This window comes from Solea solea, chromosome 14 (genome assembly GCF_958295425.1).
Source record: "Solea solea chromosome 14, fSolSol10.1, whole genome shotgun sequence".
Taxonomy (NCBI): Eukaryota; Metazoa; Chordata; class Actinopteri; order Pleuronectiformes; family Soleidae; genus Solea; species Solea solea.
The window spans coordinates 18,054,361-18,082,309 of record NC_081147.1 but is presented as its reverse complement, the minus strand read 5'-3'; the positions used below and the strand labels follow the sequence as shown (position 1 = coordinate 18,082,309).

The following is a 27,949-nucleotide window of genomic DNA, read 5'->3' as shown; positions in this document are numbered from 1 at the left end:
CAGCCTGGCAGGGTGGAGGCTGACAGAGCTGCACATGTTTGAAGCATGCTCTGGTGCGTCTCTCCCTCGCTGTCTATTTCTCTTTCCTTAATGCCTGCACCGCTAAGCCCAATATGAAAAGAGGAGGGTGCACTGTGTATAACCGGCTAAGCATTTTACCAATCACATTTGTTTCCCCACCCTCTCTCCCTCTCTCCCTCCCCTTTTTTTTGTTTTGCTCCCTCCCTCTTGTCTCCAAGCAAGCCAACCAAAGGGAAAAAAGTGCAGGGAGAAAAAAGTGATAGCAGCAAGCAGCTTCTGGGTTTTGCTTTCAAGAGCACTCCTGCTGAATCGGAGTGAGCGCGTATGTGTGCTGGTGTCTGCGTGCGGGGCGTTTACTCTTTCTCCTGCCACAGTAGCAACACTTGCAGCAGCGTCAGTCCTGAACAAAAGGGCTAAACGCAGCAGAGCCACAGGAGGGGAAACTCAGGGAGAGAAGCAGACAGAGTGGCCCAGCGTGACTGCACTTCTCAGGGAGGAACTCAACCTGCCATTAACCTTCCTGGCTGTGAGGTGGAGACAAGACAGTTCATTAGAAAGGTCTGTCTGCTACATCTGAAGAGCACACCCTCTCACTGACACTTTTCTCTGTATCCACTTTTTCAGTGTCTGCTCATCTTCCCGCACCTGCCCTCTTTCACCTGGGCGCCTCTCCTTCACATCCACCTGCCGTGGAAGGATGTCTGACGATGACTGCCGCTCGCCCATCGGCCTGGACTGCTGCAGTTGCTGCCTGGACCTGGCCAACGGCTGCGACGACTCCATGTCCGGCAGTCTAGCTCAGGGTCTCGGCACTACAGGTGGCCTGCCAGGGAGCCCCACCAGTCCCAGTGTCAGTCACTTCCGCCAGCTCCGCAACCAGCTGGTGTATCAGAACCTGAACACGGACAAGCTGAACAACATCATGAGGCAAGACTCCCTGGAGTCGGTGGTGAGGGACCCCTGCTTCCTTCTCAACGAGGGGATCTGCAACAGCAACATTGACCAGACCATGCTGTCCATTCTGCTCTTCTTTCACAGGTATGTCTGATTAGATAAGTTAGCGACCGACTATTCTGGTGATGAATAGTAAACATCAGCTTATTCAAAGTCCAACTTTCCGGTGCCAGACCTGCGCGGGTCAAACCAAAGTAGTATTTCTGCTCAGGAATCCTATTTTAACTCAACAAACAAGACAGTTTTGGGAGATTAGTAATGTTGCTTAGATGAGCACTTCTTCTAAACGCGATGACTTAAGTGTTTAAAATATGCTGTGTTCAGCACAATATTTAAAAAAAACCAAAACTTTATGATATAAAAAAACATCACAGAAGTTGGAATATAACAACTTCCACTTTTTTTTTTTTACATCACTCATGATGTCTCTTTACCACAACGCTGTCTGAAGTAATGTGTGAAGTAATGTGTATCACTAATGTTTGTAAGACACATTTTAACTCCGAAAAAAGAAATACAAAATACCCGATCAATATCGATAGGATTTTACTGCAAAACGAAAATGAAAGAAAATCAGTAAATAAAAAAAAAGGCAGAAAACAGAGGCAAACAAAACTTATCCAACATCTACTTGTTTTCATTCTGATTCAGTTAAAATGATCTTTTATTGCCACAGGTCAGTTTAAACAAAGCCCTTGGGCAGCTCACGCCACAGCTTGTTGTCAGGAAGGGAATATCCCGCTCCAAGGTTTGTTTGGCAGCCGGCCGTCGTCGAATGACTTCAGCCTCAAACGCACAGTTACCGTCTTTACAATGACCGTCACTGAACTCCTGAACCCGAGCCAGCATGTACTGTACAGGCCGTACTTAGTAAAAGTTGTCATTACGTTTGGTTCGCGAGGTTATCGGCGCAGTAAAAAGTGTGGAGACGTGTGTGTGGGGGGGAAATGGCCGAAACGCACTGAAACAACACAAAGCTCTTATCAGCGCCAGAGCCACCTTTGAATGTCATATATCCTGAATTTATTTACATCGGCGAAACAGAGATACTGTATGTACGGCACATTTGCCGTACGATAACGTGAATCTGATCGTCGGGTCATAAAAGAAACTTTGATACAAAGATGTTGTTCTTTCTTGGACGAATTCACTAATTCAACAAACATCTTTACATTGACCGACCTTAATTGACAGGCTTGTGTTTGATAATGTCTATTCTGATATCATTTTCACCTGGTGTGCACATTGTGAGGTATTGGCCCTCATTGATTCACTTATTTGCTGCTGATAGCGTATCAGTAATGTTTTCTGGCTAAGACGCCATTATCAGCACTTTATGAAACTCCTCCAGAAGTCTGGCTGCCACGGAATATCTCCACAGGTTAAATTTTAACCTGTTTTCACTTTGCTATATACTGTGGCAGTTAAGGACTCGCCTTATCTCCCACTGATAGTTACGTGCATGACCACAGTGAAGAGGCGTTAATCCTTTTACTGCAAGTGGTGGGGGTGATGGCAGCGATAATTAGCCCTCAACCAGGTATAACTTGCTTTTGTTGCTGTCTGTAAAATCATTTAATCCCTTTAAGTACTTGACCCACTGCTCTCTACACCTTCTTTTTTTTAATTTCTCCATTTGCTAAGTTATATAACACCTTCTTTAATGCTCTCCGTCATAACGTGATAGCGTTTTTTCGCAGACATTGCTCTTGGTTTTTTCAGCGACGGCACAGTCTGTTCTCGACTTATTTATAGCAAAGGGTGTGTCGTTCGGGATAGAGACCAACAGGTAGAGACGTTCTGCAACACTCTGCAGCTGGTACAACCGTTGGCAATGAAAGCTAAAGAAATCAGCGCACAAAGAATGCCTTTTTTTCCCTGCGTGTGGTTGTTATTTTTGCTCCGCATTCAGTGATTACACGATCATACTTTGAGCAACGCTTGCTGGCAGGGCTTTGTTAAATAAAAAAATAAAAAAAGAAAGAAAAAAAACGTTTCACAAGAGTAAAAACCCTCCTTAGTGCCTTTCCTCAACAACCATGGGCTTCCTGGTTGCACAGTTTTTTTTTGTAAAATAGGCACGTATTGTTCTCCTGCTGCACATAATATGGCAGTGCAGATAGATGGTTGAATAACGCACACACACACACACAACAGGAATGTCACACGAGGTCAAAAAAAAAAAAAAAAAAAGATCTCATGTGCCAATACTTTGACGTTTCTAGCACAGCGGAAACACATTCTCCACCACGTGTTGTGTTGGTGCACCTGTTTGTGCCAACTGTTTGTCTGGCAAACACGAGTCTTTAGCCAGAACACTTTGTCCCTGGACCTTTTCCGTCTTGAGAGGGAGTCACAGACACGGATCGTGTGGCTTTCAGTGGATTGCCTTTCATGCCGGATTAAAAACACAGATTTGAAACGTGTACCCGTGTGTGTTTTCTTCTTCTCGCAGAGACACAAACGCACTCATCCATCCACACATGCACTCGCAGGGTTAGTTGGAACAAGAACGACGCCTTGTCGAGCCGAGGTTTGCGGGCGTTCATGCATTTTTCAAGAGCCCAACTTCTGATGAAAGCCCGGTCTTTACTGTGACCTCACCTTGGGCACTCGCTCTGCCCCAGCAGCTGCCATTCTGAAATCCTCTGCATAGCCAGAGGATGCATGCGAGGATATTTGTTTGGACTGATTGAAATATGTGCATAAAGCAGCGGCAGTGGACAGGAAATATGTCACGCAAATTATTCAAGGGTCACAGGAATGTGCTTAGAGGTGAATTGATCTAGTTTGAAGTCCAGTCAGAGACTCCTGAGAGGAGACAGGGAGGCGTGCGTGTGATGTCCACGGGGGAACAAATTTGCTTTGAGGCTTCGAGGACTACTCTGGGATGGAAAGGGAGAAGTGCTGTGGCGCACCTTCACTCTGGGCGCTCTCAGCCTTAGCACTTAGCAGCCACTAAAACACCATGACATGGTCAAGAGGGGTGAAAAGCCTGCAGCGATGACACCAGCGCTCAGCGCATGTCTGCGGTCCATCGCCACGCAGTCACAACACAAAGCAGTAAAAGCAGCAATGGAACAAAATACGGTGCGTAACAAGGTGTTGAAGACCATAAAAGAGGGACTAAATCTCATATTACTGCAGGACAGGGCTAAACAAGGCAAGATCTATGAGGCCTTCTTCTTTTTCCTTTTCTTTCAGTCGTTAGTCTAAGTTTCAGAAGCCAAAGTCTGTGGTGAAAGGGAGTCCTCCTCTCCCACAGAAAACACTACTCTTTGACGACTGACATAACTATTTAGACTCTGGTCCTTGTGCCCCAACAACCCCCGGCCTGATTACACTGGGTTACGTCCCTCACTTTGGCCTCAGATGATCACTGCCCTGTTGGCTTTGGTCCAGTCGACGAGCGTCCATGTCGCAGCCTTCCCACAACTGAAAGGAGACGGGATCCAGCCGTGTCTTTCTTCCCCCGAATTTGAGCCACACAGTTTGCCACTGGATGTCAGCGTTTTCGGAGCGCAGACCTATATTTAGTGATGCAGCGTGGAAAGGTTAAGGATAGTGTTTTGTGTAAGTCTCACAGAAATCCGTCCAAATAGTACAGTATAGTTCACGGTACTTAAAGCGAGAGGATCACTTTCATAGTTCATGACATGCTGTACCGATAATATTGTGTTGTTTCAGAGGCAGATTTGGTTCCATTTTCCACACCAGTGATATGTAATGAATAAAAACACACCTCCAGAGCAAAGGGTGCACTCAGACAGCACAATTACAGCATCACTGTCTATGAATTTTCATATGTAAGCTGCTACAAGCTGTGACATGCACAGGGATCAGAATGAGACGCACTGTTGCCCCAGTGTTGGAATCCAGAATTCGCATCTCTCTCTCTTACTGCGTCAAAGAAAAGTCCGAGCGGACAAAAGTGTTATGTTATGTCACGTGTACAAGATACAAAGAAAATAGGTTAGCAGGTAGAAAGAAATAGGCAGAGTTTGCATCTATTCTTCCCATTGTTGTTATTGTTGTTGTTGTTGTTATCTCTTCAGGTTTTGCATGTCTTTAGTTTTAAGGCGACAGGAACAGGTAACAATATCGTGTTACTTCTGTCGGGGTGGAGAAACGACGTGCTCCACAGAGTTGGAGAACTTCGGAAGGCTGCAGGTGGCAGGGGACACGGATGTAAACAAAACTCAGGGATTAGAGGCGAGAAGGCGAGGGGAAGGAAGTCGGGGGTGGAAGAAACAGATCCGTGGCCAGCCAGGTCTCGGGAGCCAACCCCTGACAACAAAGGGTATGTTGGCAAGGTTTGAGTAATGTGAGTGAAAGGAGAGGAGAGGAGAGGAGGGAGAGTCAGGGGGACAGAGATCGCTGGTCAAAGAGTCGGAGGGAGACAAGCAGCTAAGACAGGACACTGGCAAAGACAAAACACAGACATGACATACTAAAAATAGTGTGCTGTTGACACGTGTAGTTCAAGTGCAGATTTTTTCTGTACGGCTACAGGAAGTCATCCTTTAGCTGCCAGAGGAAGTGAACACTTTCCTCATGTAGAAGCACATTAGAAAGCAACAGATTGATTCACAGTTGAGGAGAACATTGGATTCCCTTACACATGTCGGTACACACGGTATTTTGTGTCTCTGTACCTCAGATTATCTCCGTGTGCCTGATTTTTTTTTTTTTTTTATATCACTGAGGGACTCGTTTAAAGAGGGATGTACAATAATGTTTTTTTAATGGACCTCTTGAGTTACTGCCTTGTTGTGTCGGGACTGTGTGAGTGGGCTACCCTTGGTGCTCTGCCAGCAGCTGCCTGGGGCCCACAACTGAATGGTTTGTGTTGCATTTATGTGCTGACACGAACGTGGTACTTTTCAGTGCTCTCCCATTGGCTACGTCGTGTCCACTCGCCGCTAAAAGTTGTTGGCGATCCACACGGAGTTTAGCATGTGCACATTTCCTTACGCACACACACACACACACACACAGACAGACAGACACACAGACAGACAGACACAATGAATGTGATTATTACTTTTGTCCTCGGCAGACAGAAACTCACCGACACGCCCTGTACCTGCGTTTCTTTATAAACACCACTGTAGTTCCACGTTATCTTGGCCCTAACAAACATACCATGATAATCAGATTGTTTTCATAGTACCTTGCCTTTGTAACCCAAACCCATTTCTTTGCAGTGGCAGCCTTTATAATATATTAGTCATGTTCCAGTAAGTCTTAATACTGAGGGACACCATTGCATGAGATTGCCTGACATTATAATAAACTCAAATAGAGTTTATTATTTGATTTCTTTTTCTTTAGTGCCCACGTCTTGAAAATGAAGTTGTGTAATAACCCACTGTTGAAGTCTGGACACGTTGAACTAATGGATTGCTGTTTATGTTTGATGACAATGGCGTAAAATATTAAGGATTAATTTAAAAGGTTGAAAACAAAGGCAATATATTTTTTTAAGTTTTTGGGAATGACTAATTATAATCCCTTAATTACCGATATTGCACAACGGTCAATGACAGTTGCAGCGGTCAGGGATTAGTGGAGCTCATCTGTCTGTCTGGGAAATGTTAGACACTCCTTGGAAACGCAGACTCTCGCACGCAAACACACTCGCAGTGTACAGTATACACAAAGGTGACCCACGGCATTATGTTGTTGTCGACGCGTCGCCACAGAGGCAGGATCCAGCTAAGTCCTTTTGTCCAGATACAGTCTGTACCAGAGGTGGATTAGACGTCTTCAAGTGGCACATGAAGTTTGTCATCTGCGTCTAATCCTCGAGATTAGACTGTAGTGAAAAACTTTGTATTATATAAGGGAGTACAGAGAACACAGATGATCATACCCATACCTCTTAATTCATACTTTAAGTTATGACTGCTTTGCTGTAAAAAGGCATATATATACATACATATATATATAACCCTAACCCATATGTATATTTTTTTTTTTCTTAAACAATTTTTCCACCCGTCTATTTATCCTTGTTTTTCCCCCATCTTGATTTCTTCATCTCTCCATCTCAGTTGTTCAAGTTGGCAGCAGATGGAGGGAGCGTGTGTGTGTGTGTGTGTGTGTACTCGTGAACCAGTAGAACAGGGGACTTCGGCGTCGTTACGCACTCACAAAGAGGGGACTCCCAGTTGAACAGGGGACATCTTTCAGGTCGCCTCTTTGTCGTGCTTTAAATCAACATAAAATCTTTATGAATTCAGATATGTGTGTGTGTGTGTGTGTGTGTGTGTGTGGGGGGGGTTATATGGGACTGACTGTGGCTTGTGCTTGCTGCCTTATCTGTTTGGACCATGGCGCCTGTTTAGATAATAAGGCAGCCAGTCAACACTTGCCGTTACACACAAACACACACGTGTGCACGCGCACACATACACTCGCACACTGTACTTGACAGTGACTAATCATATCACCAATTGTCCATGTGTTATTATTGTTATTATTATTGTTGTTATTATTAAACTCTTTAAATAGACATTACACAGTGCCTGGCGCACGACAACCGTCTGTATATCATGGAGAATTAGCCAGTGGAATGGAAAACATGTGCACTGTCTACAGTTCATGAAACTGGATTTATGCTTGTTGTGAGAGTTGCACGTCCCAGGCTGAGCCAGGCTTCATTGTGTCCTACTTTCTTGGGATTCCCGCTCTGTTTTTTAACCGCAGGACAATTTAGAATGTGGTAACTTGCCACAAGTTAAAGGTGAGGAACAGTATAAATGAAGGGTGGAAACATTATGTATCTTTCTCCATATCCACATGGATCAGGAATAAAGAAACTTTTTTTACTTGTGTCCTTATCAGCATCCCTTAAAAGCACAGACATGCCCACGTTGAATTTAGAATTTGTTCTCGTATTTATTTCATTTGTTTCACCCTGGTTGTCTGGTTCTTTATGCCATGTACTTTCATCCCACACTGAATCTGTTTTTCTTTAACCACAGTAGTCTGATACACAAGGAAGCCAGACAGTGCTTTTGTGGAGCAGCCTATCATTAGCCTATCTTATTCTCCCTGGCGTCTATTCACACACAGGTTGGGTACATGATGTGCCCAGAGTAGGTAAATATGCACATGCATCATCATCATCATCATCATCATCATCATCAGAGTGCTGCACTCTATCCTGACTTAACCCTAACCTCATCCTAACCACACAGCATGTCCTCACCTTCAAATGTAACACTTCACATTAAGGGGACTTGCTTTTTGTCCCCATAAGGAAGACAAGTCCCCATAATATGACCGTGTAAACAGATTACACAGGACTCAAACTTGACTATGTCATTACGCTAACCTTAACGGTCACAACTAAATGCCTAACCTGAACCAAATTCTAATCCTAACCCTAAAACCGGGTGTCTTAATCCTCAAAAAGCCCTTTAAAGTTGCGAGAACGAGCCAAAATGTTCCCACTCCCTAGTTTATGTCCTCACAAAGATAACACACACACACACACACACACACATATGCAATTACTACTGCATTATAAACTTGAGCAAGGGATTTCACCACAGCCCAAACTCAGAAGTGCAGAATTGCTGCACAACTCTGTGGGAACGAAAACAGTTCCTTCTCTGAACTTCTTCAATTCATCAACTCCATGCTTACTAGAACACCTAAGGACCAATCCCATAATTGTATTGTTGAAGTTACCTTAGTGACCATCGTACACTTTTGCAACAGACTCTGTGTTCATGAGCAAACTATTTTAAAGTCTTTGGGTGGAAGTGTCATTTGAGAGCTCCAAGTTTCCTTAACACAACTTTCCTCCCATTCAATGGGCAGAGCGTTAATACGTTTGGTCTTTAAAGCAAAACAACAACAACAACAACACAGATTAGGTGGGAGAGCTTATTTCAAACTCCATTAATTCCTATAAAGTTGTCACGGTCCATTGGATATAATGTAATTAAGTGTGTATAAATGCTTTTACACTGCAGTTAGTGACTTCTTTTTGTCCCAGATTACACGACATCGTTGCTGAATTAATCCCCGGTAACCGAGCGGCGTTTAACATTTACTTTCGATGTATTTACATCCTCTTGAAAGATCCGTCATTGCTATAGCACCCTGGGACCTTCTGTGTTGTACTTACTGTATCTGTAATTGCATACTTAAATTAAGCCTCATGCATAACATCGAGAGGAGGAGGAGGAGGAGGAGGAGGAGGAGGAGAAAAAGTAAACGAGAGAAACACAGTTTTCTCAGAGCAGAGTGTTGGGCAACGCGCTTTGGTGCAATGAGTTTGTTTCAACAGATGAATTGAAGTATGCAACTTTGTTTATTGCTAAATCAAGAATGTAGGCAAAGGGAAAGTTGAGGTGGAAATTGTGTGTCACATATCTGCCACCCCGAGTTTACGGTGTGCTCTAAAAAGGCCAGAATTGGCCAAGTCAACGTAAACCGTAATGGATCTTTGACAAATATGGTTTCCTGTTTGTGACTGGTGCATTAAAATTTCCAACCTCTCATTGGCCTGTGATGTTTCTGCAGACAGGGGCTCTGTGAGGGGGGAAAAAACAAAAGCGAAAGGCAAAGAAAAGAAAGAGAAAGAGAAAGATAGCACAGACATGGATAAACATCCACACGTGGAAAGATAAATCTGGTTGATCAGGGGTTTTTATTGTAAGTCGGTTCTCCTCGATATAGCTTTAACAGACTGGGCTGGAACATAGACTGGTTCCACTGGCAGGCTGTGGTAACGGAATGAAAAGGTGGACCTCTTCTGCCAGGCTTTTTAGTTTTCCCCCTCTGGATCATTTTCTGGCAGACAAGAGCCTATGAGAGGGAGAAGAGAAAAGAGTGGCCGCACTAGACAGTCAAATGAGTGAAAAATACCCAAAAAAAGATACATCCTGTCTTAGGCCGTGTTTCTGTGGAGCAGCCTGAGCTGCCGCGCTTATCTGATGGGACATTGTACCTCAGGCCTCTCTCCCCTGCCGCCATCAGGAGGAGCAATTAGCACCAGTGAAATTAAATGACATCGTCCTGCATTCCTTCCAGTGTGGTGTCATGGAGGGGAGTGAGTCACACACACACACACACACACAGTCCTCTGTGTGTTTGCACACTGTGGTGTTTACACAGTCTGGGATTAGGTTAAACAACAACTATGTGAAATGAAGTAGGTGTCTTAGGGTCCTGTGAGGTCACTGTGTCGTACTTTTGAGGAATGCTGGGACAAATCATGTGTTTCCCCCTAAAAATAGCTCTCCTCCCACTTGCGTGCTGAAATGCACATAATAATGCGCACACGACATATTGCATCCAGGCGGCTATTCACGTCTCTGGCACAAGTCGGTCAGGGGGCTACAATGCACACAAGGACACAAAGGTGTCATATTAGGGGAAGTGGAGAGAGAGAGACACACACACACACACACACAAAAGAAGGAAATTAATGGAACACTCAAGGTCACAGCCTTTTAGTACTTGTGATCCAAGGGTGTGTGTGTTAGTTGGGGTCAAGTAGGAGCATCTTTTCGCCCGTGGAAGAGCTCAAGCTGAGCGGGGGAAAAGCGATAGTTAACCTATTCTTCACCTATATCAAGTCCCAGCTCAGTGCCCAAGTTCCAAAGTGCGAATAAAGAGAAAATACGGAATGCAAGAGGAAATCATAATCATCTGTACGGAGCAGGACTCTCTTCTTCTCTTCTTCTCTCCTCATGCACACTTCCATCTGTCACTTCCACGTACACTCGCTCATGCCTAATCCTGACGTGTTTACCGATCCGTCACCTCCGGGCCTCTTTAGCATAATTTAAGTTTGTTTTGCTAGAGTCTATACCCTCATATTTAAGGCCATGATGAGCTGGAGGGAAAAACAGCTTGCTCCTTTTTTTTTTTTTTTTAAAGTTGATGAGTTGTCAGGTGTCCAGAGGGTAACATTAAAACAGCTGTTGAAGCATTTTTAGGCTACAGACTCTGTGAGACTGAGTAGATGCAATCAAAAAAAAAAGATATATTATTATTTATTAATAATCATTTTAATACAATCTATCATCAAGAGTGTTTATGATAGAAGCAACTCCAGCAGGTTCCATTGTACCACGTTGGATTTTAATGGCACGACGTGCGTCTTAATTCCCAGACAGTGGTTAACAGACACAACATGTCGGCATAACACCGGTAGTCCTTCCGTGGCTTTTCAAGGCTTTTGCCAGTATAATCATCATCAGAAGTGAAACAAACGGGTTGTTTTTGCGACGCAAGTAGTGGTTTGAGTGAGTTTTTGGTCTATTTATAGAGCTCTCTTTATTCATCGGTGAACTGCCTAGCCCTCTTGTGGGAAAGGATTCTATTAGCTGTTAGTAGTGGGAAATTGAGAGAAACACCCTGATAAAAAAAACAAAGTAACTCACTGTTGTTTTATGATAGCCGCAGCAAGAGGTAAATATAAATGGAGAAAAAAAAGGAAAACTTAAAAACCAGCAGGATACTTCCTCCTTTTCATATTCAAATGCTTTCTAGTAGGAGATATCAGATTCAGACACAGCAGCGGCTGTCCTGGGAGTGTCGTCCTTTTGTTTTCCATTTTAAGTCTCACTAATGTCTTTAAGTGTATATTTTTTTTTACCTCTTTAGAACCTTTGTCTGGCATAAACACTGACTGTGTCAGGCCCGGTAGACCTCATGTGGACCAAAACCTGGTCCTAATGAGGCAGAACCTCATTCCTGAGGACGTGGTGAGGTTAATCTATAGGGCATTACATGGTGATGGTGAAGGTTTGTATAGGCTGTCCAAAATGAATGGACGTTTCAATGTTAAATATTTAAAATCGATTCAAATGCGACATAAATGTTACACAATATTACAGACGAATTAAAAAGCAGCATCTAAAGTTGAAAACAGGCTCTCATAAGTTCTTGAATGTGAAATTCACATTTTCATTTTCTGTCTTGACCAGATTTCCACTTCCAAGGTCTAATCAGTCCACGACACCTGCTGTTGCAAGCACAATGAGAGATGTGGTGCAGGGCAGATTACAGACTGGGTCTCTGCTTATTACCTTGATCCTGATAAGAGGATAACACATTTTGCAGATGTCTGCAGGGTTACGACTGCACAACATCCTATTTATAAATGTCGGGGGCCTTGTCAATCTTAAGATTTTGGCGTGGTGTGATCTGTTGTTTATCATTTAAACAGTTATAACACCATGCTTTATAATTGTGTCTGTGGTAATGTTGTTGTGAAATAATATTGATCTAATTTTACATTTAGTACCCGCTTCCCCATCTTAAGGTTAGCATGTTTTTCTCTTTTCTTTTCTTTTCTTTTGTCAGTTTACCTAAAGAACTGGGAGTACAGCCAAATCTGCCTATCAGAGGAAACACTGCCTAATAACAGCTGTGAAAGCCCTCTCTCCTCTTCCTCCTCCCTCTTTCTCCTCCTCTCGTTCTTCTCTTCCTCATTTTTGCATTTTCCTGTTTTGGTGCGAGTTCTCCGCTCGGTCTTTGATACAAAGCGAAGGGCTGTCCTCGCACTGCGGAGCGCAGACACCGAGTATCCGGTGAACTGTGCTCTGGATGAAAGGAGATACCGAAGACTCTTGTTATTGTGATCATTTCTATCCGTCTGCCAGACAGGTCTGCAACTTTGCCCCCCGACTCCTTTCTCGAGCAGCAGATCGCGAGGCGTCATGAAACTCTGTGGCTGATATTTTGTGGCCTCGCAGTTTCACAGTGTTCTTTTTTTACACAAACAGATTGCAAACTGCCTCAAAATGTGGCTCACTGTCAGTCGAAAAAAAAAAAGGAAATAGACATATCTTGCAACATTTCCTTGACCTCATCGGTGTGTCCTTAAGTTTGCCTGGATGGTGGACATGTGTGATAAATGTATTTGGGTTCTGTCTCCCAAAAGAAGAAGTTGATACATAACAAGTGTGTCACTGTCTAATTTGTCATTTTTGGCACAAACTCTATGTTTCTTTGAATTATTGTGTGTTATTGTGAGCCCAGGCATGGTAGGCTCACTGTACACAAGGCTGTTGTTTCACTGTGACCTCACCTACCCTCTTCCAGCCAGATACAGTTCACATTTGCATACACAGAGCGCAGTCTCGCACTCCCTCACCTCGCTCGGATCAACGTGTAATGCATACAGTGATAGCAACGCCGAGTGCCAAGAATACGGGAGCGTGTACCAGACAACAACTAGGAATGTGAGACAAGTAAGAGCCGGGGTTATTTGCCACGAAAAGGAGGCTTTTCTACAACATGCCAGTCGGAAAGGATTCGCTGCTCGGAGACACTGTGCAAAAACAAAGAGCAGCAAATAGCTGTGCAGAGATGTGGCCTGCAGCACATGCAGAGAGGAGGCGAGAGGGATATTAACATAGGACAAATAAGTGTGCACAAGGTGGCAGACAAGATTCAGAAATGACCGAGCCAAATCAAGCAGTCAAAAAGGAGGGATGTGTTATTGTGATTTTGCAGCAGGTATCTAACTGGACAGCTTGCACAATATTGACAGTTTTATACAGAGAGAGAGAGAACACTGCATGGATCACATAGACATAGCATATGTACATGTGTGTGTGTGTGTGTAGGAGCTATCATTGGGGTGTGGAGGGGGGGAACTATGAAATACCCGATTTTATTTCAGTTCTGCAAACCCTCAAACACTTCCTCAAAAAACGGCTCTTATCGTTGAAACCGACATTAGTTTCGTTTACTATTGTACTCAAATTTGCTGTCGTCAATTTAAATGAATTCTCACTTCATTAAATCGATGCTTTCTTGCACTCTCCAACATAAGGAACAGGCACACTGGGAAGCCACAGGCTTCACGGTGTATGTCTTCAACATGAGTCAGTGGTCTTCCCAGAAATGGGATCATTTAAACTGAATTGGCTCCACTGGTTGCACTTGCTGTTACGACTCAGCATGGACGGACTGAATAATAGATACACTTTTACCCGAAGACTATCTTTTAAGGCGTAGCACTGGCGGAGCATTCCTGCTGCTCGATGTACTGTTTATAATATTTTGCAACAACAAAGCCAAGCCTGTCATATCTCTCCTATTTCATGATGCGCCGCAGCCTGCTCTTGTGTTATTACAGTGCAGCGGCCAAAGACAATCCTTGGATGTGAACACTGCTCTGGAGAGCATTGTCTAACTCCCCTGACTTCTCCCAGTCTCTCCCTTTTTGCCCTTCTTCTCTAGATCGATAGACGCGATACAGAGCGCATGAAAGCGTTTTCAACTTTCGGTGTCACCGCTTTTGCTGTTCTTGAAGCGCTGCAGTGCCGGTGGGAACCTCATCCATCACTGCCAGAGCTGTGTGATTTGGACACAGTGATAAGGTGACAGCTGACTGGCTCCCGACCAGTGCCTACGTGGGCCAATCTGTCCATCTTCAAAACAATCAAAGGCTCTTACGTAGAACTTCTGCAGAAAGCCAAGATCTGATTAGCGATTTTACGTCAACCACATATTTTGTTCCAGCAGATTACAAACATAGCCGGACCATTATCTAATGGTCCTTTTGTCACACGCCTTCTAAATGTGTTCTGTGATCGATTTCAGAGGCGCTCGGCCATTTTTCTAGCTTGTAATACCTAAATATCTAAAATAAATATCTATATCTGTGTTTAATCCAATTTGGAAAAGCACAAAGGTGTAAGGTTTGCAAAGCAGGTCTCCGTTTCTCCGTGCTGTAAGAATGCCAAACACTGTAGCTCTGCACGTCCAGACAGAAACAAAAACAACGTGTGTACCTAACGTGCATATCATCCATCTCTGCAACTGTGCATCATTTTTGCATGCGTAAGTTGTTGTGAATGCCCGTGTGGCGTCCGCGCTTGAACGCACACCTTCACTGTAACTACCCGTGCGGTGCACGACAGCGTTCTGCAGGGTGTCCTCAGTGAACTTTGGACTCTCTGGGTACACGCTGGAAGCAGCCCTGATTCAGCTGGCGTTGTTTACTCTTGCCTTTATACAATGACTGCGCTGGCAGATTGTGTTTACTCTCTCTCTTCTGTGCAGCTTTGCGACCAGGAAAAATGACATCTCAGAGAGACAGTTTGCCTTGTGTACTCCCACCAACCCCCGGGTTCAAGAGTCACTTGAAATGGAAGTATTTCCTGTTTGGTTTCTGGGAAAAAAAAGAGCTTGAACCTGGTCTCTGCTGTGAGACAATCATTTTGCTCACATGTGCATGTTTCATTTTTGATGTAAATTTGCTGTTAGACTAAATTGTTAATGTTTTTATTTTAAACATTCCCCCGAAACCTTGTCCCAAGCTCAAAACCTCTGGCTTTGCAAGGTGCAAGGTCGTCACAATGTGTTTTTTCTGCAACTACAGCGCAACGTATTATGAGTATTAGCTCCAACATTTGCATTCGCGACAAGGCACCGTGCTCAATGAGCTGTTGAGGTGTTCTCAAGAGGGATCCCATTATGAAAAGACAAGCACTCTTCATTTGTTTTGTCACGGCGACACTCACAGCTTAAGTAGCCTGAAAAAAAAGAATACTGAGAAAAATGGCGTCAGTCTAAGTTATTACAGTTGTCACTGTTGTTGTTGTTGTGCAGGGTTATGTTTTCTTCCACATGTTGTTATTGTTTATGCTAAATAAAGTTGCATTGTGACTAAATGTCCAAAAGCAAACACAAATGACGAATAAGGTAAGCTTTTAAGACTTGCATTATGTCCAAAGGGCTTTTTTTTTTTTTTTGGCTTTTTGAAGGCAGGATAGGCTGGGGTTCCTGTAAACTCCCAGTGCTGGAAATCTCTATGTTCTTAGTTTATTTGGATCACACAGCAGCTTTTGATACAGATCCTTCCCCTGCCCGAGTTACATCCTGAAAAAGTGCTTGTGCCTTCCACTATGAATCCTGCTGGGCTGATATCAATCATTAACCCTCTCACGACCATAATTACATTCAGGGCCGCCCGGGTCTAGTTTGAGTTTATGGCTGAAAAAAAATGTTCAAACAGTGAGTGCTTCTGCCCCCCTTTCACCCAGATAACTTCAACTTTCAGTATCTGGCAGTTAGTGGATATTACTGTGTGTTTCTGACTGTGCAATAACTGCTTAGATGCAGGGAAAATGTATATATATATATATATATATATATATATATATATATACATATACACACAGGACGGATATACTGTTACATACAGTGCTACTCACACATGCCATGCTGTCCATCATACTTCATACCTACGAACGCAAGTTGACCATCAGAATATAATGAGAGCGTTATGAAGCTTTATGATTAGGATAAATGCCAATTCAGTTAATGTAACGTCATTAAATGTGGGGCCAGTTAATCCACTGAAGGCAGTCGCAGGGATTTAACAATAGCCATCAATCATCCGCGAGGCCGCGATTACTGCTTTAACTTTTATTCCTTTTAAAGTGCGCCGCGATTAGCGCTAATGTTTTCATTCATTTTACGGACGGATGATGATGTAATATGCATATTTACAGCCTTTCTCTTTTGGTTTTCATTCAGTGTTCATGCGGGTGGCCGACATCTGGATGTACACTTCTTGAGATGTGGCTGCTTTAATTGCTCATTCTCGTTAGTGTTTCTTGAAGCTCTATGGTTTATTGAACCACAACATGTTCCCATTTAAAGCCTCAGTTGAACAGGGCCCACGCATCTGGCCCCGTCCTCCTCCGCCTCCTCCTCCTCCTCCTCCTCCTCCTCTTCTGTCCTGGCCCGTCCTCCGTAGGTAGGGGATCCTCTCCAGGCTGAAAGGCTGAAGAAACATTGTGTACACTGTGTTCTCTGTTTGCACGTGATCCACAAGGCACCTCTGTGAGGCTACAAAGACCTCTTGCCCCCCCCCGCGCTTTTTCAGACTTGAATGGTTTTAATACGTCTGTATGTTGTTTAGAAAAGGTCGAGTTAAAGCTACGAGGTGCTGAATATACATGAGCTCCCCGTCGCACCACTTCACAGCCTGCACTCTGAGCTGAATCACTGCTCCCCTTTGCAAAGAAAGTGAAAGTTGCATATAAACCTGTTCTAATACAACTGTACGGCTCGACCAAAATTGATGTGATTATTTACATATGAACACAGCGTAGCTCAAAAGGCCCGAGCGCTCTGGTGGTGCGTCTGTAGCAATCAATCCACCGCTCTTCAATAGTGAATGCATCAACTTCAAACACAACAGGGATGAAGCTCTCTGGAGGGAACGGGAGAGTTCATTCATATGGAGAGCTCCTCCGTGTCCTGCTTTTATTCATTTTCCAATTCCTCCTTTGAGCTCTTCGACATAAATAGCCTGCGTGTGGATGTTTTATTATAACACACAGTGCATCAAATACTTATATAATCGGTACCGTTACGTTTTGATTACAGAACAATAAAAAGAAAAAAAAAAACACAATATCTGCAATTGTTTCAGCGGTGATTTACGACCTCTTCACTGATCGAATGATAGCTATAATTAAATGATCGTTGCTTATATTTACAGATCATCCAGTTTGTGCAGAGGGATGACGGTTGAATGAATTACGATGTGAATCATTCCTGTGGTCTTGTCAAAGAAGAATCATGTGATTCATTTGGCTGAAGAGATTAGTGGAGCGTCCTCGGGGCTAATACAAGTAACCGAGTAGCAGGTTTTGTCACCGTCTGACACGTCACTTAGGAGGGTAGAGATACACTTAGCACACATGATTCTCACAAGGCAGCCCGTTCTGATGATATATCAAACAATTATATTATATTATATTATAGATTGAGCTTCTTGGTGCACTTTCCCACAGTGATGACCGCCAATGACTTATCTCACATCCTTCCCTGGGAAAATAGCCGTTGCTCAATTGTTATCTCGCAGGTGACAAAAGATTCGCTTTAATGCTCAGCAGAGGAGCCCTGCTGGAGTCTGTGGGAACCTTTCAGCGCGTGGACGTCACTTGCGGCGACAGATAGCAGGGTGCCTATCATCCAGTGGGATCCGAACTGCACGCACGCACGTTGTGTGGCCAACCGCACGCATCACCGTACACACGGAAAACAAAAACACATGCAAAGACACAAACACACACCAGGGGACGGCCCATCGAGGGTCCAGCTCCCTCCAGTGTTGTCCCAGTTGATGAGCACTTGGGTCACACAGCTGCGAGGTCAGCCAAATACATGAGTGGGAAAAGATGAGAAGAAGAGGGGTGAGATGGAAAGACACGGAGGGATGGATTTAAAGGAGGCTGCGGTGTAAGTCGAGTAGGGGATGCTTATAGTAAAGAAGGAAAATGAAAGGACAGGACAAGAGTTGAATCATCCTTCATTGGTTGATTCTTTTTGTTTTCCACAACAAACAAAAACCACTTACATTATTGCTTTTCATGAAAATGCTTTTTGTAATCCCTCACTGGGACACCATTCTTTACTGTTGATAAACCTACACTTCCAAAACTATTTTCAAGTAATGCATTGAAATTACTAAACTGTAGATGTACAATTTCTCAGCATCAGGACAGTCCTGTGATGGGTTTCCGGTGCAGCATGTACCAATGTCAGCATGATGCCTGACACGCATGCTGCACCAACGCAGACAGCTGAGATGCACTGCAGACTTATAGCCAGACAGATGGCACTGACCTCTCTAACCTTTTGTCCTGGGACATGAGCCATGCAACAGGCTCTATATCATGAAGAGTATAGCGGCCATTCTTAGCCGTTACTCAATATATGTTGGAATTCCTATTCCTATATAAGTAAAGGTACTATAAGCATAATCTCTTGTCGTTTGTTTTGCGCGTGCTTAACTACACCAGAACAGAATGGACTCTCTCAAACATTGTCATGGATAAAATATCCCTGCTCAGCCAAAACACCGTTGACCTCTCTGGTCGAGCCCGTCCTGGATCATTAGTGCGATCATTTAACCGAGAGTTTAATATTGTGGAAGTGTGTCTTCTCTTCTGGTGTGTACATATGTTTGCACTCAAACACAAAGGGGAGTCCTGTGGGGTGTGGAATAGCACCTGATGTGGGGTTGGGGGTTTCAGTATTTTCACAGTGAATTTAACCAGGACATTTGCCCTATTAGAACACAAGGTAAAACCTACTCCTCGTGCATCACCAGCTGTTGCCAGATGCTGCAATAAAGACCTCAAGCTCATTAACTGCTCCACACAGCACCATTTACTCCGGTGCTGCCCATCCTATTGTATTCCAGTGAAGGCTACTGTTTACTTTAAAGTGCGCCCTCGTGTTTTGTGGAGACACTGACTCAATGAAAGTGAGAATAAGCTCCTGTCTTGTCTTCCTAGTAAGGTTGATAAGGAGGCTAACATGTCACTCAGGCAGGTGTTCCATAGCGAGACAATAATTCATTCATTTCCTCATGGATGCTGCATGCGGTGTCTTCAGATTTTGCAACAGCAAACTTTCGTGGGAAAAAAAAAAAACAAACCCCAGAAGAAGTGGCTCTTTGTTTCCCGCTGTGTGTGTGTAACTAACGTAAAGCAGCAGACTTGGTAACTTCATTACCTAATGTAACTCGAGTCTTTAAACCGGATTTGACCATAATTCCATACATACAGGAGGAGTTATAGTACTAATAAAGTCATTATAATAATAATAATAATAAATGTTTTTTTTTTTTTGCAATGTTGCTGGAAGTAGAACTACATAAAAACAACAAATACTGAAAAGATTATGTTACACCGGCATCAAAAATACTTTTTCTTTTACCTGTTGCTGGGGGCAAACATTGCGCAACTGCATGTCCTGGTATGTAATGAGATATCTACGGCTATTGCTGATTGTTTTTCTTTCCTTTTTTTTTTTTTTTTTTCACACAATCTACCCGAGTTTTAATAAGTGAAGTGAATGGGAAAGATAAAACAGAATAAGTTGGGATGGATGTTAGGTACATCTGCCAACCTCTGCTGATGTTGTGCAAGAACACACAGAAAAAGCAGCTGATTGTCATCGCAAGCAATTCCCGGAACTTGAACTGAGTGGACCTGAAACGTGACAGCCGCGCTGATGGAAAGACAAGTGACATATTGTATTGTTGAGATAATCATTTGACCAAATCCCCAAATCTCTCATTTTACAAATGTACTCTGTAAGATCTTGGAGGCATTGTAGAATAACAAAATAACTCTTTAATAGTTTTGTATTTGAGTGCAGACGTGCATGACTCCCTTCCTACACTCACTGTGTACTCTGGACTCGTGCCATAAACTCATCATTTGCAACCTTTACGTCTTATGCGGTCATATTAGTACGACAACCCTGTCTGTCATGTAAATGCAAACTCATGTGTGCGTCACATTCTTCTATACCGTATCGAATGTCATGTGACATGAGAGTGAGGCATTCATGCAGAATGAATCGCGGTAAGAGAGACTCTTTTTTTTTTTCCCCGCTGTCACACGTTTACCTGCAGCATTTATGTCTCCAAAAAAAAAAAGTTAATACGTTAATTGCACCCATAATGAAAAATAAGCTCGGTTAAACTGACAAACCCATTTACCCAGAGCTTAAAAAGTGTTTAAGAGCTTGTGAATAGCACATTTAATTTGGTGTGTTACACAAGAAACCACTGAGCTAACTCCTTGGTGTAATTAACGTCACGAATTGGGAGTTTTTCCTGTAACGATATCTGCAAAATGAAGACGTCTGAAACCGTCCCAGGTGGTGATATTAGTGAGAGATTAATGTGATCTTGATCTTGTTTGGCTTAGCTCAGCGTCTGATTTACATCATGGAACAATGGCCCATACTGATTCATGGCACATGATGATGTGTGGATGTTTCCCTTTAAATAATGTAAGAAGTATTTCAGCCTTGTCTGTCTGATCCTCCGTGTCAGTCAGTGTAGACATGAGTGTGATTTTCATTGGAGCCATTGTGTTGGACTGAACTGGAGGGCACCTCATACAAGTGCCAGTCTGAGCAAGGCACTCACACACACAGTTATGACTGCACATCCAGAGGCGTCGCCATTGCTCAATTGTCTCTTTGTGCTCTGAGAACAGCAGCACATTGAGCCAACAGTCCGAGGGTACCCTGCCTCTTCACTTTGGAAGCCGAAATGGGACAGTCTCAGTCGCGTCTCACCGGAGTTGCCTCCGCTGGGCCTAAGCCACCTTCTCCTAGAACGCTGTGCGCCCTCCGCTTGGCCGAGCCTTCCCACCGATTCTGCTGTCACTACCAGCACTTCAGCTACCCAGAGAGATCTTTGACCTACGCACCCCCTTACTCGCCAAGTCTGTTCAAAAGACCCGATCGCCGGTAAGTTGGGGGCAGCGGAGGGCACACCATCGAAGACAATTGTTGAATGATTGAGACCTGCTGGTGCAGTATTTGTCACGGAATCCTGTAGTTGCGCTCAAATGGAGTGTAACGTAGATGCAGAAATCAAATTGCAGTCTGTGCTGTAGCCGAACATCACGTTGTTAATTTACACTAATGGTGCACTAGCTGTGTATAAAAATAACCTCCGGCTGTCTTGGTGTTTGTTGAGTGTGTTGAGTATTAATTGGTTGGACGCAGTGGTGTTGCCCACACTGACAATGTTCAGGCTGCAGCCCGTGTGTTCTTGAGCCACACTCTCGCACATGCCATGCATTCCTCGTTGTGAACCTGCAGCCCGGGACACAGAACACCAACGAACTGAGCCGTTTCATTCATTTGGATTGGGTTTGTCATCGGGCTGCACTGTTTACATTCTAAATCTGGTGAGTCAAAAAGCCCCACGTAGTGCTGATCATAACAAAACCATGGAGGCTGCCGGCATGTCTCCGCCACAGTCTCCCAAGTCAGGTTTTTGGTGCGGATGAATCACAGCGTTATATAATGTGGTTGGCTCTTATGCAATGGACATCTGATGCAAACTGTGGTCCATCGCCTAGCTTTAGAGTGACTCACCAAACTTGGCACACATGGTTGGGCACTCGGTGTTCCACAGACATGGAACACAGACTGTAAATGCACTTCAAACTTTAGTGTGTGTGTGTGTGTAAACTGAATAAATCGGACAAAGTTGGGAAAGGTTATGTGCCGCCTACTTAACACTTGTCATCATCTGAATGCTTGTGGCTTATGCTTGTGTCCCCGCTGTCTGTGGTTTCAGCTCAGCCACAGGTAATCATTGTGACTTGGCCCTCCTAAATGGGACTATCACAGCAGGGCAGAGTAACTCAGCACCTCATCACCAGAGCAGGGCCTGATATTAAACCTGGCAGCTGCACTGTCACAGTGCAGTATCTGAGACGACAGGCACTATGGGTCCAAATTCCCACTCAATCTGCTTTCTGCTTCTCCTTGTTAGGCCTACCAGAAGTCAGCAATGCCACTCTGAATGCTGCTATTCTCCCAAAGAAAAAAACATGACAGACCTTATCCGTGCAACCGAGGAACTACGGCCCTACACAGCAATCAGTGACAGCCTGGGTCATTTCTAAAATCTATATATTCTGCAACACAGACCCTCCAATTCAAATATAATTGCATCTAATATCAGTATTATAATAGATAGTTGTATGACAAAAGGAAACACAATGTGCATTTGCACTAAAGCTATAAAAAAAAAACCTCAACAAGGACACCTCAGTGCAAACAAAGACTGTTGCTCAATCACATCCACTGTCAGTCCGTTTTTGTCAAATGTTTTAGAGAGGGAAAAGAATTAAAACAAAAACAGAAACAGGTATGTTCTCCTCCATGTCTGTGGTCGGCTTGAAACCACAATCTGTTTATTACATTTTGCATGAGGTGTGAGCGAATTGGGCGTCACATGTGGCGACGTGCGCGTTTAAAAGGACGGTTTCAAGTGCGAGAGGTCATGCACGCCAGAGGACAGACTCCTTCTTAAATGAATGTAGACTTTTCACAACCAAAACCAGCTTAAACATCTGCAGCTGTTTGCAAAAAACCCAAGAAAAGTCATTAATAATTGTCTCCGAGTGTCCTTGGAGAATTTTCCACACGTTTTCTGAGCAGAAAAACAACCCAGAGCCGGAAATTATAGAGCCAGGAAAAGGTTTAAGAAAACTTCCTTGGTAAACATGTTCAGGAACAAGGTTGAACATTGTCCAACGGCTCGTTGCATTTTTAGTCTTTCACCACTAGAGACCGATAGAGTTCAGATGTACAGTGAGAGGAATTTTACAGGGAGAGAGAAGGTGGAAAATTACCTTTGCTGTCTCTGCAAAATATGAACCGATGCAACAAACAAGACAACGATGGGAACACAATGTTACTGTCACATGCATGAGAGTAAACAACCTGCCAAAACAATTGTGTTGATTAACCATCGTGGAAATCATGCTGCAGAATCTCAAAGAAAGTTGAATTCAAATGTATTTGCACATTTTAACCTAGTAATGCACCAGATTAGTAACCAGTAACTTTGTGCAATTGGGTCGTGCATATTGAGATAGTGTCAGCAGCACGAGAGGCGTATTTGTGTCAGTTGTACACAGACATATGGTCTAGTTAGAAGTGTTATGACAGTGGTATGATATGGTGCTCTGTTTTTGAGGACGTGTAAAAGAAGCGAAGGCAGCAGAGGAAAAGTTCAGCAGCGGGGCAGATGGGGTGTTGCATTCAAGTGCTCCTCGTTGTTTTGAACCTCACTTTTGTTTACGAAAACATAAAGTGCATAACTATTGTTATGGTAATTACTGCAGTGACATTTAATTTGTAATTGTTGAGGGGTCCATCTTGCAATACAATGCAGAATAAAGACAAATGGCTTCAATGGAGAGGAATAACTAATGCATTTTTGCACAAAGCACAAAACTGTTTCTGCATTTTTTTAAACTCTACTTTTACTTACATTGGAACTTTGTCAGGACGTGATACAGATTATAAGAAGTTTGCATGTAATAGGTGGGCTCTTTGAACGCAACTAGGTAGTAACAATTGTGTATGATTTTTATTGTGATTTTGTGGTAATTATTGTGTTATTATTATTATTGAAGTGGTGGGACCTGACTGCACTGACCATGTATGTGAGTGTCGTTGTTGGCTGAACTCTGCACTGCATTAGGCTTTATGACATGCTTATCTTTCCCCACAAAAACATCAATGCAGAGGGGAAAAATACAACCTCATGGGTAGAACAGTGGTGGAATGTTTTCTTATTTTATTAAACAGCAGCTTAGTGAGATCTCGATTAACTATACTGTTTCACCGTCTGCCTTTATGACGTAATAACGCATTGTGCGTTTATTAACTTTGTTCAATTTCGTAAATTATTATTATTTTTTTCTGAGGGCACGGGAAGGCACCACGAAGCCTGACCCGCCAGCCGCCATCTCGTTTGCATAATATATACACGCGTCATATGACGTCACGGAGGCAGCCTTTCAAATAGCAGCCTGCGGTAAAAATATCCTCAGACAGTCGCTCGTACTAACCAGCGAAGCTCCTAACCCCGACACTGCACTACTCTCCGTGAGTTAGTGCATCGCAACCACAGACGAAACACACCCGGATTCTCTTCAGGTCAGGAGACCCAAACCAGCCGCAAACGTGGCGAGAAGTATAATCCAGACGAGTGTGGTACTCAACATGAGCGCGGAGATGTTCGCTAAATCGCCAATGGAGGTGGCCGTTTACCAGCTGCACAACTTCTCCATCTCCTTCTTCTCCTCGCTAGTCGGAGGAGACGTTGTGTCGGTTAAACTTGACAACAGGTAAATATGCGGCGTCAGTGCCGGGCCTTGAGTTTACGTTAATGGCGTCGTGTTGAGTTGTGCGACCGGTTATTCGGACTTAAAACAAAAAAAACAACAACAACAACACCAACAACAGTTTGTAAAGATTATCAGCCTCGTTTTCCTTTGTGCTCATTGCAAACATTGTAACCTACGTACACACTTGTACAGTTTTATGCCTTTTCGCACAGAAAATAAACGAAAACAAAAACTGAGAGGAAAAGTTTCTCTTTCAGTTTTGCGAGCTTTGTGTTTCACTGTTATAGAACTGCACCATCATTATGTTTCGATATAATGTTTCGATAATAAAGCTTATGTTTCACAAAGCTTTATTTTTGTGAAGAGACTGTGTGTTGACATTGTTGTGGTTAACAACTGCTTACTTTACTTATGGCCCTTTTCTTCCTTCTTCTCCCTCAGTGCCTCTGGTGCTAGCGTTGTGGCCATTGATAACAAGATTGAACAGGCGATGGTAAGATGAGCTAACACACACACACACACACGCACACACACAATCACAAGGCAAATACACACATGTAGATTACACTGTACGGTACATGCAGGGACATTGTTATTAACCAGTCACATCCACAATATACAGTTAGCTTAGCTGCAATTATTCATTCAGGTTGTATAATAACTGTACATAAAGACTCACATTTTATTCCACTGTTTTGCATCCTGTGACCTTTTTGTCCACTTGATGTTTTACTCATTTTGTGTAGGAGCATTTATAAAACAGTTGTGAAACACTGACCTTCCCACACAACTTAAGCATGCTTTGAATGCCCTGCACAGTTATGTAAAGGCTGCACAGATCACCGCATGCTTTATTCATGTCACTAAATCTGGCATACTTGCAGCACAGGTTATGAATACAAAGTTGTTTTGTGTATTGCACACTATGCAACCTTTGACAATAGTATACGACTCATTTACAACACGACTTGAGCTGTCTTCCCACAGATAAATATCACATTGAGTCATCAGCACACGCATCAGCTGCACAGCCAGGGCACAGATCCACAGATATTTCCACTAATTCCTCTCTCCTTCTGTTTTCTTTGACAGGATCTGGTCAAAAACCACCTGATGTACGCCGTGCGTGAGGAGGTGGAGATCCTCAAAGAGCAGATCAAAGAGCTGGCGGAGAAGAACAACCAGCTCGAGAGGGAGAACTGCCTGCTGAAGAACCTGGCGAGTCCAGAACAGATGGAGAAGTTTCAGTCTCGCATCCCGGCAGATGCGCTGCTGCCCCTGGATAATCAGAGCAGCCAGGTGACCCTGGACCACCACCAGCAGCAGCTGTATCAGCAGACCTGCAACTACAGCAGTGGCTCTGCTGTGTAAGTGGCTCTGCCTTGGGGCGGGCAGAGCCACTGTCTCCTTACAGTAATGGACCTCCATTCAAATGAAAGTGTTACAAATTCGCCTCTGAGATCCCTTCGTAATACCGAAGGTGAAGAGTCAGGGCTGTAATTGATCGATGGGACACTAAAGAACTGATGTCACTGATGAAGCACAAAACAGAACTTAAGATGCTTTGACTGGTGCGGCGTCAGGCCTGTCCTATGATTCCGTCCAACCCTGTGTCGTAGTCTCTCTTTGTTGACAAAAGCGCTAAGAATAGAGGGACGAGTCACCGACGAGCGCTTGCTTTGAGACAGAGGGGGGGGAATTCCCTGCCTAGCCAAAAACCCTTCCAACAGACACCCTTTGCACGAGAGAGAAGGGTGAGGAGGTGTTGATTGGGCTGGCCCTGCAGGGGCTAACTTGGAGAGCAGAGGGGAAGTTTGCTCACTGGCTCCACCAGAGGAGACCCATCTGAGGTGGTCCCCGAAGTCTCACCGATAAGAGCCCCGTTATGCAGATTCATCTTGTCTCCAGATAGACGTCTCGCGATATTTCATCCACATAACAAGAACTGTTTCCTGTAACTTACAATGTATTACTCACGCGTTCAAATACATTTGTTTATGCCTAACAAAAAAAAATACATAATCATCCGAATACGCTAAGGCAAGAAAGGTGGAGGTTAATGCAATGTAGCCTATTTGAGCTGGTGCACACTGCAGTAGTCTGCTCTGTATGCTGCAACGAGTCGGAAAATGTAATCATGTTATTATGTCTGCAGTTGGGGCTCATTGCTTATGGGGGAAATTAATCCTGCTATAGCTTCTGTTTTTTTGTTTATGATTCTAAACAAAAAACACTGTAAAATAGGAGATTGGTTGTTAGTTTCTTTCCGGAGGCCGGGCATATATGGCCGCCGTGTTTGCCTAGCTTTTTACAGTAAAAGGAAAAAAACTACAATGTATGAAAACATTCTGAGGTAAATGTAGTGGAGATGGCGAGAGCGCAGACCCTTGCGTTTCTTGCGGCCGATGCACTCCTGACTTTTTTTTTTTAGTAGCGTCGTCCAGTATCGGTTCAGTCCGTTCACTCCCAAGCCAACTTGAAAACAGGCATCGCAATGGTGCCTCTGTCCCCAGTGAGCGAGGCACACGAGTCCACACTGAACGTTGTCGTTTTCTTGCTACCAAAGACTTGTTTTGTTTCTGTTCGACAACAACAGAGGCCGAGTAAACCCAGGACCACGTGTGAAACTTCACAGGGAGAAGTTTTTGTATGTGGCGAGCGCTGAACTTTCTATGTGTTTTGTAAAGATAACGGTGTTGTTGCTGTACAGTATCCTTGAAACGGTTGCTCACTATGGATCTCTGGATACAACTGCGCATTTGCAATAAACCTTATGTTTACATCATACAGTACGCCGATACTCTGTCTTTCTGTTCATACCATGCAGACACAAAAACACACTTGGGTCAGGAGATACTAACATTTAAGATGTGACACCTATAGACCCTCTTCAGAGACGGGAAGGTAACAAAAGAAAACCTGAGTATGTCAAGAATTGAGCTAATAAAGTGATCTATTATTTGATGTTCAAGAATGAGTGACCGATATTTCAGTCAACTTCATTTTTGGACACTTTTCTGCTGGCTATTTAAGTAATATTATTACACCGTAGTTACAGGAGAGAACCGCAGATGTCAAGCAGATGAAACTGGTTAGTGCTCAGAAAGGAAATTGTATCCAATGGAGAAATCTATTCAGTGGAAAGGTCTGAGTCAGGGCTGAGACATTTGCACCAACACCCAGGATAGTTAGTTATTTTTCTGCTGCTTTGGCAATGTGAAATCACTCTTTAAAAAAAACACAAAGTGATTCCATGGAAGCAACCTCACATTCCTAAAGGTCTGAAC

General features: G+C 43.7%; 1 protein-coding gene across 2 annotated transcripts; it reads left to right on the top strand.

Annotated features, from left to right (window-relative positions):
• Positions 1-273: 273 nt before the first annotated feature.
• On the top strand, positions 274-27,449 carry tsc22d3 (TSC22 domain family, member 3). Of its 2 annotated transcripts, XM_058650173.1 has the most exons (4): positions 274-552; positions 646-1,059; positions 25,104-25,155; positions 25,755-27,449. In XM_058650173.1, exons 2-4 carry the CDS (start codon positions 719-721, stop codon positions 26,031-26,033), a joined length of 672 nt encoding a protein of 223 aa, XP_058506156.1. In that variant the 5' UTR covers positions 274-552; positions 646-718; the 3' UTR covers positions 26,034-27,449. The 2 variants fall into 2 exon arrangements, with proteins under 2 accessions (XP_058506156.1, XP_058506157.1); XM_058650174.1 differs by lacking the exons at positions 274-552; positions 646-1,059 and adding an exon at positions 24,349-24,662.
• The last annotated feature ends 500 nt before the right edge of the window (positions 27,450-27,949 follow it).

Coding starts and splice junctions, on each gene's coding strand:
- tsc22d3 (XM_058650173.1), top strand. CDS start 719: ATGTCTGACGATGACTGCCGCTCGCCCATCGGCCTGGACTGCTGCAGT. Junction 1,060..25,103: donor ATTCTGCTCTTCTTTCACAG/GTATGTCTGATT, acceptor CTTCTCCCTCAG/TGCCTCTGGTGCTAGCGTTG. Junction 25,156..25,754: donor ACAAGATTGAACAGGCGATG/GTAAGATGAGCT, acceptor TTTCTTTGACAG/GATCTGGTCAAAAACCACCT.